This window comes from Thermobia domestica, chromosome 7 (genome assembly GCF_964235325.1).
Source record: "Thermobia domestica chromosome 7, izTheDome1.hap1.1, whole genome shotgun sequence".
NCBI lineage: Eukaryota > Metazoa > Arthropoda > Insecta > Zygentoma > Lepismatidae > Thermobia > Thermobia domestica.
In genome coordinates, this window is record NC_137460.1 from 81,056,340 (window position 1) to 81,075,949 (window position 19,610).

The following is a 19,610-nucleotide window of genomic DNA, read 5'->3' on the forward strand; positions in this document are numbered from 1 at the left end:
AAATTTTCCGGTTCCCGAAAGCTAATTGGAAAATTATAATTTGTTGCTGACTAACTTTCCTCTACTGAAATTCAATTTTGTAGCTCTATGTGCAGTTAAATATAGTGGAAAATTTTCCACCTAACATCACTATACATAATATCCAAAATTGTCAGGCCTATGAAAAGTGTTTTCCACTTGTTTCTACATCGTGATGAAAATTTTCCGATCTATGAAAACTTTCCGACTCCTAAAAAATTCTTCAATTTTTCCATATAAGGCACAAAATATTTCGATTCATGAAAAATTGTTTAACTTGTTCCTACATAGTACTGAAAATTGTCTGAGCCATGAAAATTTTCAGATGCTTTAAACGATCTTTCACTTTTTAACATTTCTATACATGAATTCAATCAATTTCATGATTGCTGAGGAATTGTTACTTGATTACTGATATTTTTTTTAGAACGGAAAATTTTCCGGAAAAATATAGCGGAAAATTTTCTGGAAAATTTTCCCAAATGGAAAATTTTCCGCCTCACATCACTATTCCCCAGACTCTTCCTCAGAGGTGAGAAAGACTATCAAAAGTTGCTGAAATAAAACGAACCACGAAATTATTTTTTTAAAATTGCAAAGGCATTTTTTTTAAATTTTATTTTTAATTTGTTTTAAAACGATTTCCAAAACTTCATATTGAACAAAATGCCTAAATATTAAGATTTTGTTTGTGAATTTAAAACATGTGTAGTAATATTGACCAAATTAAGGAGACAGAAAATTATTAAAAATAAAAATTACAGTCGAAGCTTCAGAACATTTGTGGAAAATTTGAGTGAAAATAGAAAATGATTCAAGTGTCTTGTAATTTACGTAAAGCATTTAAATTTAAAAAAAATATAAATTAACAACATCAAACATCACGTTCTTTAAAGAAATAATTATACAAATTACACTCACGGATTACGGAATTATTTTCGTTGTAATGCTATATCGCTCGATCCTTGATATGTCGTAAACCTGAAGTCTAAAATATGTATTGATAAATCATTATTCAACACATATGCATCCCTATCTAAAATTTAACCTGGGATTACATGCACTATAGTTTCTTTTTATGGTTAAACTGAGGCAGATGGCGGCCCCGGATAAACCACACATAAATCTGTTTCCAACGTTGTATTGCAACTTCTCTGTTCTTAGTTTCATATATCTTACCGACAATTATCCGTGCTTCATTTCTGGCCTTCACTATTCACTATTAATCACAAATATTTCTTATTTTCATTCTTTTGCTCTTCCGTACATCCGTATACATCAGCATAGTATTACTGCGCAAAATTACTACCTTTACCTTGGAACTATTAACTGTTGCAAAGTACACACCACTCATTAATGACTAAAACAATGCGGACGATTAAATCACACAGAACTTCATTCATAATAATAAAAAAATGAGTGCAGTTTTACCATAGTATAAGTAATAGTAGTAGTAGGAAAAGTAGGAGTAGGAGTAGGAACGGGTTAGAAGCCCCACAGGGCTCGTTTTGTTCCACCTTGACCCTAGCCCCGCAACCATAGAGGGCTGCCCCCTAAACTTTTCGTGGCTCCTCCAGACCTTAACACAAAATGCTATTATTAATCCAAAAAACACAATTTAGCTATTTGTAAGAGAATTTTTAATGACTTGTCCCCCTCTAACATATTTGTGGCCCCTCCAAACCTTTGTGGCTGGTTGCGGGCCTGCTTGACCTCCATGATAACACAGCAGCATACAGATATCCTAATTTAGTTAATAACACAGTCGGTTTGAAACACTATCAGATTATGCTCTACTGCCACCTCACTTCATATTGCATCAATCCGCAAACACATAACAGTCCACAATTTAACTTTTCTCTCTTATTAATCACCTTACAGTGATGATCTTTCTAACATATGTCACACTCATTATCACATTTAGTCCGATTCTGTTCATTTCTCCGTAAATTTTGTATTTCGGGGCCGCCATTAGCCCCCGGTTAACCCCTTTTAATTATTCACCGCATCAAAGTGTAATTTCGAAGTTAATTCGAACTCAAGAATTCAGTGGGTGCTCAACACCCATTAAATACCTGCAATGAGTGCTTGAACCCCGGAACACCCACGTAGTCGGCACCTATGACCACGCCACCTATAAAGATGAAAGATAAATACTGAAGTATACATTAATGAAGATTTTCATTATGACGCTAGCAAGACAACAGTAAGCAGTATGGTTAATGAGATATAAGCTTAAAAGTATGACGAACTCTTAAACTTAATTTTTCGTCTATAATGCTGTCTAAGGATAAGACAATCATCAATCGATAGATGGCGTTGAGCAGAAGAAAATGACAGGCTTGGGAGCAAATTCTCATGTGTAGTTTTCGAAAAAATTGAAATTTTTATGGCATTAAAAAGTATGTCATTGGTTGCCAAACTGATGCATTTGATAGTTTTTATTCTGCTGGAACAGGCTATTTATTTATTTATTTACGCACTGTTTGACAAACTGATGCATTTGATAGTTTTTATTCTGCTGGAACAGGCTATTTATTTATTTATTTATTTATTTACGCACTGTATATCAAAATATACGCTCTTAAGTACTATCATATTGTATGTATTGTTTGATTTGTCCTAACTGTGACACACACTCCTTACATAATCAATACGCAAAACTACGCGAGTTTTTCCAGCTTCTGTGAAGCCAGTCACTTTTCAAATTGGAGAATCAAATGTTTATTGTCCTATTGTTATACTCTTCAGACCATAGGGGATAAATGTAAGTAAATGATAAGCCATTGGAACGTAAAAGTTGGGGTAATTTTCATCCATTTTTTTTTTTTTTTAAATATAAGTTTAGTATCTGTTTCCAGCATCGAGGCTACATGAGATATGGATTTGCAGTTTAAGGTGTATTCCGAAGCATCGTAATGCATTCAAATCACTGTCCCATCAGGGACCACGTGAATCAGATGCGTTCGCGATAGCACTTAGATTAGCGAGAAAGGCGCCGTAACGTATAAGGTTGTTTTTCAATGGTGTTACGAGTCATACAATTCAGTCACGTAAGTGTGATGTGTTGTAATGATGTTTTTATTCTGAAAAACCTAATTTATTACGAAAAACAGAGATGGAGCAAAACAAAATCCGAGGATTAAACAATCGATGAAATAAAAGTTGGATACCGGGAAAATCTCAAAGAAATCTGCCGACAATATGTTGTCAACCACAGTTTCCCGTGGCATGGGATCAAATATGCGATTCTTTGTGTCAGAAAGGGATCAAATATGCGATTATTCGCTATACCACTAATCCACTGTGATCGAAAAAATGAAATCTTTAACTTTTACGTCCCACAGTTATGCCGGTTAGGCTAAAGGAGACGGTGATGATGAGAGATGAATGAAATGATGGAATGAAGAAAGTGGGAGGAAACGGAAGAACCCCGAGAAAGCCCACGAGCACGGTGTTTGTCCACCACAAAGTCCACACGGCGCGAGCTGGGATCGAACCAGGGACTCCAAGCACCGGAAGTGAACGCTCTACCACTGAGCCACCGCGCCCCCTTCCACTGTGATCTACTCGTAAAAAAAGAAGTAATGATACATCAAAGATTAAGTTTTAAAATTAAACTAACAGTTTTATAGTTAATTTCTTTTCTTCATTGCCCCTTTAGACCCCCTAAAAATTAAAAATATTCACTTTTGGCAAATTTCTTGTAGGTTAGTTCCGGAAAGTTACAATCATGCCAAATTTCAACTTTCCACGTCAACCGGAAGTACCCGTTATCTTATGTCACTTCATGTAGTTTTATAAAGAATTAGGATGTATAAAATGTATGTTTTAAAATGTGTCCCAATGATGTCGTAAGCTTTTTTTTTTTTTTTTTTAATGAAGAGTATAATTTATTCGAAAAGTACAAAACTAAACTTTAGTATAAAGTACAAACACAGCAATTAGCCTAAATAAAGTATACAATATAACAAATATCTCCCCGCCGAGCTGGTGGCTTCACTCTGTATTAATCGAGTTCTCTTGAGGCGAGATAGTGTAGTGAGGAGCGGTCTATACTTGACTGTTGATCTTACGTAAAGGTTCGTGCCCCTGCCAACTGGATGGGATTTAGTATGATCCGTTCGGCACACTCCTTTGTCCTTTGACGAAATTTTCCATTACATTTTACGATAATTGTAGTATTTGTGGCTCAATTCCCTAAAAGGACGCCATCTTCAGCTGGGGAATTGTTGCCGATTTGTTCGCAAAGACGAGACTTCACCCCGTCTCCCCAAAATGGAGAAGTTACACACAGTGTCAACTTTCGCAATCTCTGTGGCCACGCGATGTTAGTTCAGGAATAGTGATAACAATGTATCTACCATATATGTCAACTGTAGAATTCCAGCGATGCCTAAATTACAGAACGAAAACAATGTATAATTAAAAATCTTACATAACACACACACACACACACACACACACACATACAGAGTGAAAACGTGAATGACTGGACCAAGCTTGAATCTGGAATCTTCGGCATACCGTGCCAATGCATTAATCACTACGATACCCTGGGTTCGAGTTTCGGTCCAGTCATTCATTTTTTTTACTCTTTGTGTGTTCTTGAATTCACACTTACAGAGGATCTGGTATATAAAAAATTCGGTTGTTTCCTCGTCTGGTATATATATATTACGCTTATTGGCACATGCAGCAGGTTAATTAAAAGTTTAAGAAATTCTATCGTGAAAATAATGAGAAAAACTCAGGGAGTTTCATTTTATAAGCTCTCCCCACACTCAGCACATTTCACATCTAAATTCTAACATGTTCCTCCCTGAGCCCATTTGGCAGCCACAGATTACCACTTGAGTTGATTTTGGGTTTAACGTCCCGTTCAGCAGTGTGGCTATATGAAACGTGGACCTATCGAGTACTGATTAACGTGAAATCCGAACCACATGAGCTCCAACTGGGAATCGAACCCGGGTCTTCTACGCCAAAAGCGCGTGCGCTAACCGCTTAACCACAAAGAAGCCCCAGATTACCACTTGTTTGGATTTGTGAAATGTTTATACAAGATAAATAATATTGTACAACAACAACAATGACTCCAAAAGTGTTTCACAGAAAAGGCATTTTCAAACACAAAAAAAGTTCGGTATAAGTTCATCGAAACTAACCAGAATTGTGTTGAAAATTAATAAATATACTTTTGATAACTAAGCATGTTGTTTTGGTGATTTTTCCAACCTTAAAAAATAAAATAGATGTTTACCACGACTTCAGTATGACTTCTATAATTCTAATAGACAAAAAATGAAGTTACAGTAATTTTTTTGCTTTGTATTTCTTCTAGAAGGAGGGGAATCAGAAAGCTACCAGAAAAACAAAGCGAAACGAGTACGAACCACGTTCACGGAAGAACAGTTGCAAGTACTTCAAGCAAATTTCCAACTCGACTCCAATCCAGACGGCCAGGATTTGGAGAGGATAGCACAGATCACAGGACTTAGTAAACGAGTGACGCAGGTCTGGTTCCAAAACTCTAGGGCGAGGCAGAAGAAACACTTACACACGGGGAAACTTAAAACACAAAGTAAGTGGAAAATAATAGGTAGTAAAGAAACAAGAAATGAACATAACAAACTAATGTTCTTAATGTGCTATGCAAGTTTACTAAGAAAAATTAATCAGTGAGTAGGTAAGATGTCTTGTTGTTAATTACTTATATATCCTCATAATACCTTCCAAAGATTCTTCTAAGTGCTAAACGTCGTGGCGTATCGAGTTTTTTTTTTATTTTTTTTTTTATTTTTTTTTAACCAATTAGAGAGGTGGTCCGAGTATCGGTGTGCAGACGCGAAAAAACAATAATTACATGGTCTCCTCCTTCAATTTACTCTCCGAAGTGAGTTCTCTGCTCATAGATTTAGCAGAGAACAGAGAATTAGAGAAAACAGACAACTTTCTCATTTCAACTACAGCAAGTCAACCTATCTGACGAGAGGACTACAAATCGAGTCTTCTGCTTGTTAAATGCACATAAATTCTTTCATTGTTGAAAGCCAAAATCATATTCAAATGGAAAATACTTTAAAATAACATCTCTGGTTGTTTTGCTTTCACTACTCGAGTGATGGCCGTTTAGGAATATCTTGTGGTTACATATAGTATAAGAATTACATACAAGGTATGTAAATAAAGTCAGTGTGCGAATTAGATAACCTATATTGGGGGGGATAAAATTAGGCCAAAGGACATAGTCTGAAGGTTCAAATTTCAAAATGAGACAATAAATGCCTTACCCCCATATATATATATATATATATATATATATATATATATATATATATATATATGTGTGTGTGTGTGTGTGTGTGTGTGTGTGTGTGGCATGTGTAATAAATAAGAGATTTATTAATTTAATAAATCTACCGACAATAACTATGCACATATATATTGTGTGACATACACCCCACTAAACCTTTCTGAACGTGTTTTAATGTTGTACTCACTCTTGTCCCCGTAGCTCTCTAAGGTTTATTTAGTTAATAATTCGGCTCGAGCGATAGCCATGATCACAAGCATATGTTAATTTTTCCACTCATATTGAAAGCTTCCACTTTGCATTAATACATACAGGTTGCGAAAAGAAACCTACTTCAGTCTTGTGAAAACCACTAAAATTATCAGTTAAACCAGACATTTTTTTTTTTTTTTTTTTTTTAAGAAAATCTAGATATTAGCCTATCAAATAAGAAATGGATTGTTGCTGGTCCCGATTTCTCACATCAAGGTCAAATCGAAGGCCAAATATTTAAAATCTCTCAATTCAAATTTCGAGCTTGTGCTTCTACTTCCCGCTATACCTATATCTCAGATTTTGAGTACAGTTTCAAAAGTTCATTTCCGTAAACTGTAAAAGCAGTGATTACTATGCTAATTATCACAAATTAAATGCAACTTTTGAGTTGCATACACACAACCTACTAGGGAATGAAGACCATGTGCTAACAGAGTACACTGGAAAATGAAATAACATGTTATAACAAAAATTAAAATAAGATGATAATCGATACAAATATAGAGGATGAATATGACATATCCGAACTTCGCCAAGTATGGTAGAAGAAGCTATTTGTTTACTTCTTCTTGGCCAACCGCTAAGAACATTTATAAATCTATATGTGGCTTTGTTATACGCAATTAGTACATTCAAATTCACAAACGATGACGAACTGAAGGGTACGAAGGTACAGTTGCAAGTAACAACCGTAGTCATAATAATATAGTTCTACTAAACAACGTTGAAAATAGTGGGTAATTAGGTGGTAAGTAGAAATGACCAAAACTGAACAGTTTACATCGATCATTTCGAAATACAGCTAGAAGATTAAATTTACAAGAAATAACAAAAATCAGTGAAATTTGGAGTTATACTAAGCATAGTTTGAGGGGGAAAGCGAGCATCCCCGGTGGGGATACTTCAGCTAACTTCTTTGGGGGGGAACAAACTGTGATTGAGGGGGAAAATCCCCCTCATCCCCCCCCAGTAATTCGCACCCTGAATAAAGTAATGACACATCGAAACTCACCTTTATTAATAAATTTACATTTACAATCTGCACCTTCAACGTAGTTCAAATTAAGCCACACAGCAATAGGGACACTGTTTTCAGTCTTTATAACAATTGTGGAACTGAAAAAGTGCGATGGTCCTTATCTGGTGGGTTACAGCCACGTTTATGTTTTCCGTCCCCCCGTAGTGATGGCCTTTGAGGTTTGTATTCTCAATTAAATAAAGAAATAAGTCATATCGGACACAAATCAGGCGAATACGGAGGCCAAAGAACGCCAGGAATGTTTTCCGTACGAAAAACTCTAGAACCGAAAGCGCTGTTTGATAAGGACCATTGTTGTGATACAGCATTCTGGTGTTTGAGATATCTTGCCGCAGGCAAGCGAGCTGTTACTGGAGCAGTTCAAAATTTCATAGTAAAATTCTTAACTTGCTATTTGCGCCTTTTTCAGCCTTGGTGGGCTGGGTGTGTACCACTCTGTGCATCATTTTTTGGTTTTGGGATGTACTCAAAAATCCAAGTCTTGTCACTTGTGGTGATGTTCTTCAAAACATCTGAATAGTTTCAATCCGTCCTAAAAGATCACTGCTTACGTCTTCCTTGTTGTGTTCGGGAGTGAGATTTTTCGGTACCAGTTTCGCACAACTATTTCATCACCAGTTCATTAGTCAAAACTGATGGACGGTCGCATGGTTAAATTCAGTTTGTCTGCTATTACTCGACAGTTAACCGACGAACAGTTCACACAAGGTCTCGAATTCGTTCCATACATGCATAATTTCTGGAAGTTGCTGGCCTTCCATATCGGAATTCACCTTCCACTGAATCCTGTTCTTCAGATAATGACATGAACCATTTAAGCAACTGCGATCGAGACAAAGGAACACTTACATAGACCAGTTTGTTTTTTGTATAGTTTCGGGCCGTTGTACCCAAGTTTGAAATACGTCTTGATGAAATAGGATGGATGTTACTTGTAACATTCTTCCTTCATTTTTGTGGCACGACAGAACAACTTACTTCACAATACAAGCTCTTCCAGTTCCTCTGTTAACATAACGGACTCGCCAGTCACATTGAGGCTACATGAGATGTTGACACGTGCTTGCGGCAGGGGCGGATCCAGAGGGGGGCGATCGCCCCCCCCCCCACAAGAGGAAACTTTCTTATTTTATATATAAATAAACCCATCCATAACAAGTTTGGAGCTCTTAAAAGTAGCAGTATTACCGCCGACCGCCCCCCCAGAAGTCCGTCCTGGATCCGCCCCTGGCTTGCGGTAGGGAGAGAGGGAAAATGCAACTTTGCCATCTCGTGAGTTCCAACTCCAGTCTCAATACTTTATTTACATACCTCGTATAATAGTACTGTGTTTGGATGTTGGCGTTAAGGTGGTGATTCAGGAAAACTTACCGTTACTGATTTTCCTAAAACTCAAAAGGTTATTTCAGTAGTTCAACGCTTGCCTTATTGTTTAGCCTAGTAGGCATAAATGTGGAATATTCTAGTCAAGATTTTATCTTTGAACAGTGTTCATTGTTTGCTGCATACATCAATTTTGAAGTGAAAGAAAATAGCAGAAAGTACTCATTATAACTTGTTTAAGAGGTTCTGTAAATTTTAAACATTAACAGCTTGTGTCTTTAATATCGTTTTAGATCCCATAGACATACAGAGTCTCTAGAAAACTCATTTGGGGTAAAAAAAAAAAAAAAAAAAAAAAGTGTTTGAAAGATTTTTCAACAGAAACTTAATATGCTTGCTTTTGTGAGTTAAATCATACGCAATACAAACGATGTAATCAAAATTCTGGGACATAACTAATTAGTAATGAGTTTTCCAACAGCAAGGATGGGGAGGAAGGGAAAATGAGTTCTTTATTGATGTTAACAAATCTTTCTTGTAAATAAAAACTGTACTTCCCTAACGTTTAATAAGTTCCACCTAAAATTAAGGTTTAAAAGTTTTGTTCGATGTATTTTTCCCGTAATTACTCTTCTAAAGAGCAGCTATGTTTGTTTTCGACTTTGATCACCAAGAAGTTGGACCCAAAGACCTGTGCAGAAATATATATATATGTATATATAACACTTACTATACAAGTCAAGTTCTACTTCGATTCCAAGTTCGGTGAACGTCGGGTGAGTTCGGTTTCATCGCGCACAATATACACTGTCTTTCTGATTTACTTTTATTTATTATTTTTTTTTAAACGTATTGTAGCAATGTCACAAGTGCTACACGTAAATGAATTTTGTTTGTATAGCGTGTTATTATCTCAGTTAATATTGGAACAGGAAATTATAGTAGTAGAGATATTAAGACTGAAGATAAAATATTCTTGCGAAGCTTAATTAATTGTAGAAAACAGTTTCTCGCTACTATTACCGTTTTAACACTATAGCAATGAACGTTAAAACGGGAAGTGGTTGATTTATCATATTTCCGCTTTGGATTAGAGAGTTAAGAGAGAATAGCAACCTATTCTTAGAAGCTAAACCGATTCCAAGAAACCGCTTCTCTCTCTCTCTTATAGTTTTTGCTCTATGTAGATCAATATTGAAACTGGAACTTCTAATGGACTTTTATCACTTTCAGTTTGTGTAGAGAGTTAGGGATGAAGATGAAAATAGGTGTGTTCTTGGGACGCTTAATCCATTACAGGAAGCGGCTTCTCGCTATGTTTTACCAGCTTTTCTCCGTAACGAGCCACGTTAAAACAGGAAATAGATGAATCTCCTCCATCAAGGAACTTGCTATCTAAAACTTTTGACCCCCTCCACATCCTCGCCAAAATTGGTGATCCATCAAGCAGTTCTTGAGATTTGTCTCCCAGACGGACACACACACACACACACACAGACAGGGTAAATATCACATAGTCTAAAATGTAGTAAATCTGCGCACGAGATGGCGTTAGTGTTCCAAATCTTAGGGTATATGAGTCTCAACAGGTCAGGCGTACTGTCATTCGACAGCCGACAGTTGATGCTGGTGAATGTGCAAAAAACGCGTTGGAATCTTTACACTCAATCGTAAGGTATTGCGCCATGAAAATGAGTCAACTTTCTGCAAAACTGCGCTACATTTTACAATTCTTTCCGATAAAGACGCAAATGTATTGCAGGCCTGTGAAGAAATTTGTACAGTTTATGTGCAAGATATGCTAGCAAAAGCCTGGAAATTTCAATGTTCAAGATGCTTCTCGCAGTGGGCGACCAATTACAGAAAAAGTGGGTAATATTCTGGCGAAAGTCAAGCAACACCGGCATGTAACCAGTTATGACATCGCCAATGAACCAAATATGCATCATCAAACAATGTTGAACCATTTGGAAAAAGCTGAGTACAAGAAGAAGCTCGGAGTTTAGGTGCCACATAGTCTGACGCAAAAAGATTTTACTTTATCGAATTTCTGTTACGTTTACTGAAACGTAACGAATTCAGACATTTCTGCAGCTGTTGCTCACGAGTGATGAAAACCGGGTAACCTACAGAAACAATGTGCGAAAAAGATCGTGGTCGAAACGAGAAGCTCTATAGTTTGTGACAAAACCCATACTGACGCCTAGGAAGGTTATGCTGTGCGTTTCGTAGGATTGGAAGGGCATCGTACATCACGAGCTGCTGCCGTTGGGCAGAACGATAAACTTGTATTTGTCGGACTTGTATTATCGACAATCATTGCAAGTGAACCTAGCAATTCAAAAGAAAGGACCGGAAGGATGTAGTATATACCACGCTGACAGCATACATCCTTAATGACCCGTTAAAAGTTGAGAGAATAAGCCTGACAGGTTACAATGCATCTACCGTATAGGCCTATCATTTGTTTCGGTCTCTGCAGAACTCCTTGAATGGTGTTAAGTTAGTTTCAAAAGAGGCCTGTAAAAATCACCTGTCACAATTTTTTGACCACAAACTACAGACGTTCTATGGCGAATGGATTATGGTGTCGCCGGAAAAATGACAGATCATCGCACAAAATGGTCTATATGTAACTTCATAACGTTATTTTCAAACCGCAATAAATGTATTCTCAAGTTTGACCTCCAAAGGCTCAATACTTTTTAGACAACCTGATAAATAAAGGAGGTTTGGTAAACTCTTTAAAAATCAAATGAAAGAAGAATAAAATTTCATAATCTTACTTTTGGAATAGATGGAAAATGTACAACTTTTCTTGTGCAGTTTAAAATTAATTATTAATCACATGAAATAATGTTCAGTTTTTTTTTTTATTTCAGTGCATCACACATCAGCGCCATTAACACGAGACCACGATGCTAGTTATGGCAGGCCCATTAATCTGCATCTCACATATTCATTTCAAACACAACATAGTCAAGGTAGGTAATATTCAGAGTAATAAGGACAGTTAATTTCTACTATTACTTCTAATGAAATAACATTTAAGTTTTCTTTATCTGGTAAGAATTCACGTAAAATTCAATGGTAGCATTTAACAACATCGGTACATTAGTGAAAGTAATGAAAAGCTATTTGCTAATATTATAATTTAAATGCCCTTTATAGAACACATTTTTTCGAAGAGTTTACAGTAATCATATTTACTTCCACAGCAAATTTAGGAAAAGGTATCATTAATACTATTCCGTTTCATGCTAAATTAGTAAACTTTTGACCTAATGTAGATGTAGTGCTGGATATATATATATATATATATATATATATATATATATATATATATATATAATAAAACTGTTAACAAAAAATTTAAGAATTATAATAATAAAACGAAATAATGTTTACTTACTTCCTCTTATGACAAATCAAATCACTATATAGTTTCCAATAATTTTACACCGAAAAGCACAAATGTCACATTAGTATGTTACCATAGAGAATTTTTTGTGACTTATTTCATTAGTTTGGATTATTGCAAACAATAATGTATTTTTTAAACAATTATTTTTGCTTTCTATCTCACGAACTTTGAAACTCTCATCCCTCATGTGATTCCACTGGTAATTCGGTATAATTTATATAATGTAATGAAATTCTACTGTTTTTTTTTTTTTTTTTTTTTTTTCACTAGAATAGACAGAGAGCCTGTAAACCAATGAATTTTGTTGTTAATGATACGTTCATATTCATACCTTGTTACACATTTGAAATAAAAATCGATAAATAAATAAGCAGCACAAAGTAATCCCAGCGTTCACATGAACAATTCTCAAAATAATTACATGATTATTTAGAAAACCACCCACACGGTACTAGATACAATTTTCAAACTTCGAGCAACACGTCAACAAAACGTAGGTAGAAAAAAAAAATTAATACTAGAGAGAAAGAGGTCCGGTAATGTGTAACTCCCAGTTGTTCTGTTTTCCTGATTGATAATATATATATCATGATGAAATTCATGGTCATTGATAATATACAGAGTGTCTCAAAAGTTCCCTAACATAGTAGTTACAACAAAATATAAGAGGGAAAACCGTCTCTAAATGTGATGTTTTCAATCTAAAGTGAAGGATTTTTTTAAATCGGACGAGCCGTTTGAGCTGTATACATCGGGACAACCTTAAAGGGCTCTTCCCCCAACCACTGCTTCTTTTCACCCCCACAACCCTCGGTTAGTCCTTGCGAGCGTGTAAGCTGTCACTGCTCTCAGTGTTGCCGTACCTCCGATCCACTTGTGTAGTTAAAGTCCGGCAAAATAAGGAGAAAGCTTTCCTTCCTATTTTCAGTTAACAACAAAAATTTAAAAAAAAAAAAAAAAATCAACTAGGAAAAAGGAAAAGGAATCGAGGCAACATTGGTTTTTAGCCAGAAGGGATCATAAATCTCTACCACGTGTCGCGGACACTAGTTAGCGGAAGGTTTAGAGGGGTGGACAGTGTTTTCAGAATTCTTGGAAAAATAGCTCTCTAAGTATGACCCAAAGTTTACACTCTTTATGTGCCCAATGTTAAATGAAAATGCAACGTTGCCATATACCTGGATCCACAACATAAGTGAATGAAGTAAATGTCTTACGCTCACGTGTCAACGGTCAGCCCCCATTTCTAACAGTAACCTCATTCACTTATCCCAGGTGTCTCTCCCGACATGGTCACACGAAGATCATTGTAGACTCCAGGTCCATTCTTGGCCTAAGTTGACATTTGGCACACTTATACCGAACATATGGGGCTACCTTGGTACCCAATTTCAAGAAAATCAAATGGGCACTTTCTGAGATATCACTGATTCAAAATTTTCCCGGGATTTCCCGGAAAATATTTGATTTTCCAATAAATATTCCCGACATATATTGTAGCCTATTCTTTCCTCTTGAAAATGGTATATTATTTTTTTTTCTCTAGCTCAAATTTACGGGAGATATGACCAATGGAAGCTAACAAGGTTCTACAAAAAACATCAAATTTGTCCATTTTTTGCCACCCTGTACTCTGAAACTACAGGGGATAAAAAGCTAAAATTTGGTGCATGATCATCGCTTATAGGGGCCTATAAGGGTCTATATGTACACCAAGTTTCATCATATTCTGAGACGATGAGGATTTTCCCCCTGAAAATTTGGTTGATTTCACATGAAATGGCTCTATCTGCATATTAATAGACAATGTCTCCCCTCTGTAATAGTATGGCTTCCTTACTATGAACAACCCTCTTTTAGCTGCTGCAATCACTTGTTATGCCCATTTACCGTTATAGGTTGTGACTCCTCAAGTTTTTAAATGCGTTTACCGACTCAGTTCCTTTACCGCCATGTCAAAACTTCATTTTTACTCAGCTTATGCTGTTTTAAAATGCTACAGTTTTTGTTTTATTAACATTTACTTTGAGTTGCCATTCTTAATATTAATTTTACAAATACAGTAAAACTGAAAAGGGCTGATAATATCAACATGACCGGACGTCTTTCTTTACAGTGGTATGTATCTTTTACCACTCTGTTAATAAGCCTTTCGAGGCTAAACAATATTTTATTAATGAAAGTTGAAATAAGGTATCTACAGTAATTGACAAAGACAACGAAGTATTTTGCCTCGTAAAAATTATTTTATGAGTATATAGCTTTTCAGATTGAGATGGCTGGCAAGTTATTAAATTTTATTTTATAAGTTCTAAGTAAAAAAAAGACCATATATGGTGTCTTTGTCATAGATCCATATAAAATGAAGGTGTACTTTAATGATCGTACCCTTATTATTATACAGAAGTTAACTAAAGAAGGCTAGTGTTTCGTAAGAATAAAGTAATTATTTACTACCTTACACGGTGCCATTAACCTTTCACTAAGAGGGTGAAATTTTCCTAAACCCCAGATGATCAGCCTTTCAAAAAATATAAAACAATCAGAGTTGTAAAATCTCGGTTACTTTTCGTCATATTTGAATAAACAAACACTACTGTACTTAGAATACATGAGTCTACGATGAATGTGTGAAAATGACAGACAATGCGTATATTACGTGCAAAAGACAAAATTTCAAATGGCGTGGAGAATTCTCCATTCGTTAACAGCCTTTGAAATGTTAATAATAATAGTAATCAACACTTACATTTCGGCATCATGACCCAAAGATGTGTGAATATTAATCTTGCAGATGTAAATAGTCGGAATGACACATTGTCTCGCCTGTAGTTGTTCGATTCTCAGGACTGTAACTAGTTTTCAATCGTGTCAAAGCTTGCTACGATAAAAAAAAAAAAAAAATATTTCTAGTTTTTTCGCTCTAATTCCTACAAAAAGAACATAATTTTGGGGAGAAGTTTTCCTCTTGGGAAATCTTATGGCAATGTTGTATTGCAGAAATTACGTGAAATAAACCCTGAGCGTAGCTCGGCACCACAGTTAAAAAATCTGCACGTATGAATCCCAAATAGTAAGGGATTCAATCGCATTAGAGACCAGATGATATCATCTTCGAAGGTGAAAAAAAAAAAAAAAAAAAAACGTGTAGCGTTGCTTATCAGGAAACTTATTTCTTAAAAGAGAACATGATATTTGTTTTCTCTTTTGAGGCCACTGAATCACTGTTGAATTACAAATATAGCACACGTAAAAAAAAAAAAAAAAAAAAAAAAAAAAAAAAAAAAAAAAAAAAAAAATTCAAAATATGTAATATCAAAACATCTACCTTTCTCCCTCTTCTATACCATTGCACCTATACTTTCGTATTTCCTATGTTTCCCTCATGAAGCAATGAATTTTATGATGTTTACAAAAGCTTCAGAAGACTTTTGAAGCTCCAACTACGCAGTTAATACTATCTTGTTTTCTTATCGATGACGCAGAAAATTTCAAAGATTGAAGGAGAAGGGGAATTGTAAGAATTCTTTCTTGGAATAAGGAAAGTCATAAACAACTTGTGTGATTCGTTTTACGTCTTAGCTAAAAGAATTAAATCATTCTCCTTGTCTACAAAGAAATGCTCTACACAGAATGACCAAAAATGTTTTAAAAAGTTACAAATCGGCCTCTTTTGATCGATGGATATACGGCATATCGCATTAATCGATGGATAGTGAAAAGGCTAATGAAAGCATTTGTTCAAGTTTGAGAAGCAACATAGTTCTTCAACATTGTGAACTCTTGACTACACAAACACACAGTAATGAAGCCCTTGCCATATAAGCAAGTTTGATGTTTTCTAATATTTGTTGGGAAATTCTTTTAGATTAATTATTTGCACACTTACGTACAGGTAGTTTTATATTTAGCACCTAACTCCATACATTTTTTTGTAAGTAAAGTTAAGTGATCGTCTTCGGAACTACTTTCATCATGATCAATACTTTTCTCTTGTATTTTACAATCATTTTACGCTATGTGTTCTCGTGTTTCTGTTGAAGTTTGCAACACTACTTCGTGTGAGGCATATTTTGTTTATCGTTATGCAGGCATGCTGAATGTGCTGGGCACGTTTTGTGCAAACTTTTCAATACGATAACAAATACAAAATTGTGTTCACTCATTGAGTAATTACAAAAGAATTTCTTTTGTTTGCTTTGTTTATTAAACGCTGTTAATAATCATCCTCTTTTTCTTACCGTACAGTTTCAGAATCTTCGATGGACGAGCTCTCGCAGGATTCAACGATGATGCCATGCATGCGGGAAGCATGAAAACAGCAGAGTGAAATATTTATGAAGCTTACGCCATTGAAGACATGCTTCTGAAATCCATCTGCCAGATTGAAGAAGTTCAATTTCTCATCTTTCACATTCCATGCAAAAGATAATCTTCAAGAATGATTATTAATATTATGATCCAACCAGCTAAAAGCTTCAAATGCGATAAATTGAAAGTTAATAAAAGTAATTATGTTGTGTCAAAGTCTTAATATGGTTTCGTAAATGTTGTTATCATTGAATTCATATACCTGTCTGTTAGAATTTCAGTACAAGTTATAATTATTGGGAATGGTACTAAATTGAGTGTATTTAACACTCCTCGAGCAGAATTAATTATGAAGATAGTCACTTTCCTTTGAATGGTCGTTCTATTGAAAGTACTTCCTAAAAACGAAAACTAGTAAATAAGAGATTACTAGGTTTCTAAGCTAAATTTGAGGTTAAGGTTTATTTCAGCTTTTCGATCATTATAGTCTTGGATTCCAATTTTATTTGGAATCAACAACTTTGATCCTTCTCTTCGTCTTTAACACATACAATACTATGTAAGGATCTTCATTTTTATTTCCTTGTATAGTCATGTTCAAAAGTGGATTTGCGTTGATATAATTTAAGGTCTGCAGTGAATTCCAAATTTGGCTGTCAACCCAAACGGTTGACACATTTTGACTTGTTTGAAATTGTAAAGGTCTTTCCAGCGCTGAGGGTATACGAGACAAACTGCATAGTTTAACGTGGAAACTAACCTACGTGGCCGCCACCAGAATCGAACCCGGACCTCTCGCATCAAAGCTGAGAACCCAGTTTAGACGGGTGTAGGTAAATGGTTAATTCTGTCACTCTGTAATTGGAACGATCTAATTTATGTCTAGTGGCTAGTCATCCTGATATTTTTTTTAAACTCAGTTCTACTACAAAATGCTGAGATCGCCTCTGTATGTCTTGGATCGCCTTGAATCGCATCCAAGCTTGCCACGTCTTTCGAAATTACCTTCTCACTTTCCATTGTTTATGTTTCCCGAGTAAAACCACCTCGTATAGATTACAACTGGGCCTTCGCCAATAATAATCATCACCTGTGTAAATGAACGGTTAACGACTTCGCCTAGCAATCAAAAATCCCAAGTTCAAAATTCTGAATCTTTCTCAGTGCTATCGGGTGAATTGAAGGATGGCATTTTTTAATATACTAAAACGACTAGCTTATATATTAATTTTTGAGTCTTTCATGGCTAATATTTCTAGCATTAAGATTTCGGACTTTTGGACTCAAGTTATAAAATTGAACAAGTAAATGATAAATAAAAATGAATTAGTAGCCAATTTCAGTAGAGAACTTAAAATGAATGTAATCTTTATGTACTAAATTATTTTTCAAATTTGGAAATACATACATTCCTTTACACAAGAACAGAGGCGCCGAAGATAAATATCGCACTAAGCTAGTCTGGTATTCTCTTAACTTTGCGTAAAATGTAACTAAATTTGTACGAAATTATAGGAATTTTCTAGCAACGTTTCATATTTTCAAAAGAATAATTTCATTTGTGACTATTAATTCGTATTATATGTTTTCGTTATAATTAATATTTAATTTTTAAAGTAGTGTTTAGCGTCCTTTGAATTTGGTGCACTAGGTAGTTTGCCTAATTTAATGGACTCTCGACACGCCAGTGGTGTCTCTTGAGAGGAGTCACATGGGTAAAATAATGAAAGAAAGCTTCCCTAATGTACCAATTTTTATATACAGTTTTCTGAAGTAATGTAAAGCTTTCTTCCGTTAGATTGTCAGATAAAATTTAGTGTCTTTTTTTTCTATGTTTCGATCTGACGTCCAAATCCATGAAACCAACTTTATGAAATAAAAGTTGTTCTTTTAATCTTCAATTTACAGAACATCTAAGAATATTATATAAAATAATTCAACAAGATTGATTTAGAAAAAAAAAAATATTACGAATTTACTTTAATTTCTGGCCTTAGATAAGAGAAAACACTATAACCGAAAAATTCACTCAAGAAGCTATTGACAATAGAAATTTTTATCGAATGCAATAATCCACTTTGGAACATGAATTATCCCCTTTGGTACAAACTTCACTTAGCATCAATTGTAAGTTTCAGTATTGTCATTAAAAATTGAAAAATTATGCTAGTAGTTCTGTCACCCAAAAATGGTAATGTTCAACATCGAAACGTAGTTATTTCGACTGAAGCTGGTTTTTACTATATTAAGAGAGAGTTTATTTTCATTCTTGGATAGTTTAATTTCATTCTTCTTTCTAATAATTTTAAAAAATTGATTATATTGTTTTATTTTATTTTGCTACACCATAATTTATAATAGTATGTCTTGAATTTTTCTATCACTTTTCAGTTTCAATTTGTAAATTTTATACCTCAAAATTCTTAGGTTAACAGAAAATTATTATTTATAGATGTATCTGACTTGTGCTATGTTAAAAGTGATTATGTCTATGTTAGACATCCACTTTGAGGAAAACAAATATGGGCATAGTACAGTACAGAACAGAATATATTATTCCAGCATTTGAATACTAAGGCTAAGAAAAAATCTAAAGATTACATTTGTCATTTAATGATAATTTATTCACCTATCTCATTCTATTGTTATATTGTATGGTAAAAGGAACGATGGGAAATACAAGTGAATGGTTATAGAAATGGTAGGACAATAAACTAAGTAAAAAAAAAAGAACCTATTCTCAAACCTACATGGCACGATCTGGATTCCAGCGTGAAAGCTATTTCTTCGATATCATAACATTAAGAGATTTCAATCAGAATTGAGTCATGACTATAACTCGACAATCCCTCAGGCAGACATAAGGAACTCATATATCTAACTCACCACAAAAAAATAGATTTTTCCGTTTCCTTCTATTATCT

General features: G+C 34.9%; 1 protein-coding gene across 3 annotated transcripts in view; it reads left to right on the top strand.

The window, feature by feature from the left end:
• Positions 1-19,408, top strand: part of Awh (LIM/homeobox protein arrowhead) — a 63,312-nt gene extending 43,904 nt beyond the window's left edge. For 2 of the 3 annotated variants that reach the window (XM_081764918.1, XM_081764916.1), the window contains exons 3-5: positions 5,363-5,602; positions 11,834-11,935; positions 16,624-19,408. In XM_081764918.1, the coding sequence (XP_081621044.1) occupies positions 5,363-5,602; positions 11,834-11,935; positions 16,624-16,691 (410 nt within the window). In that variant the 3' untranslated portion in view covers positions 16,692-19,408. The remainder of the gene's footprint in view (positions 1-5,362; positions 5,603-11,833; positions 11,936-16,623) is intronic. The other variant, XM_081764917.1, reaches the window with a different exon arrangement.
• The last annotated feature ends 202 nt before the right edge of the window (positions 19,409-19,610 follow it).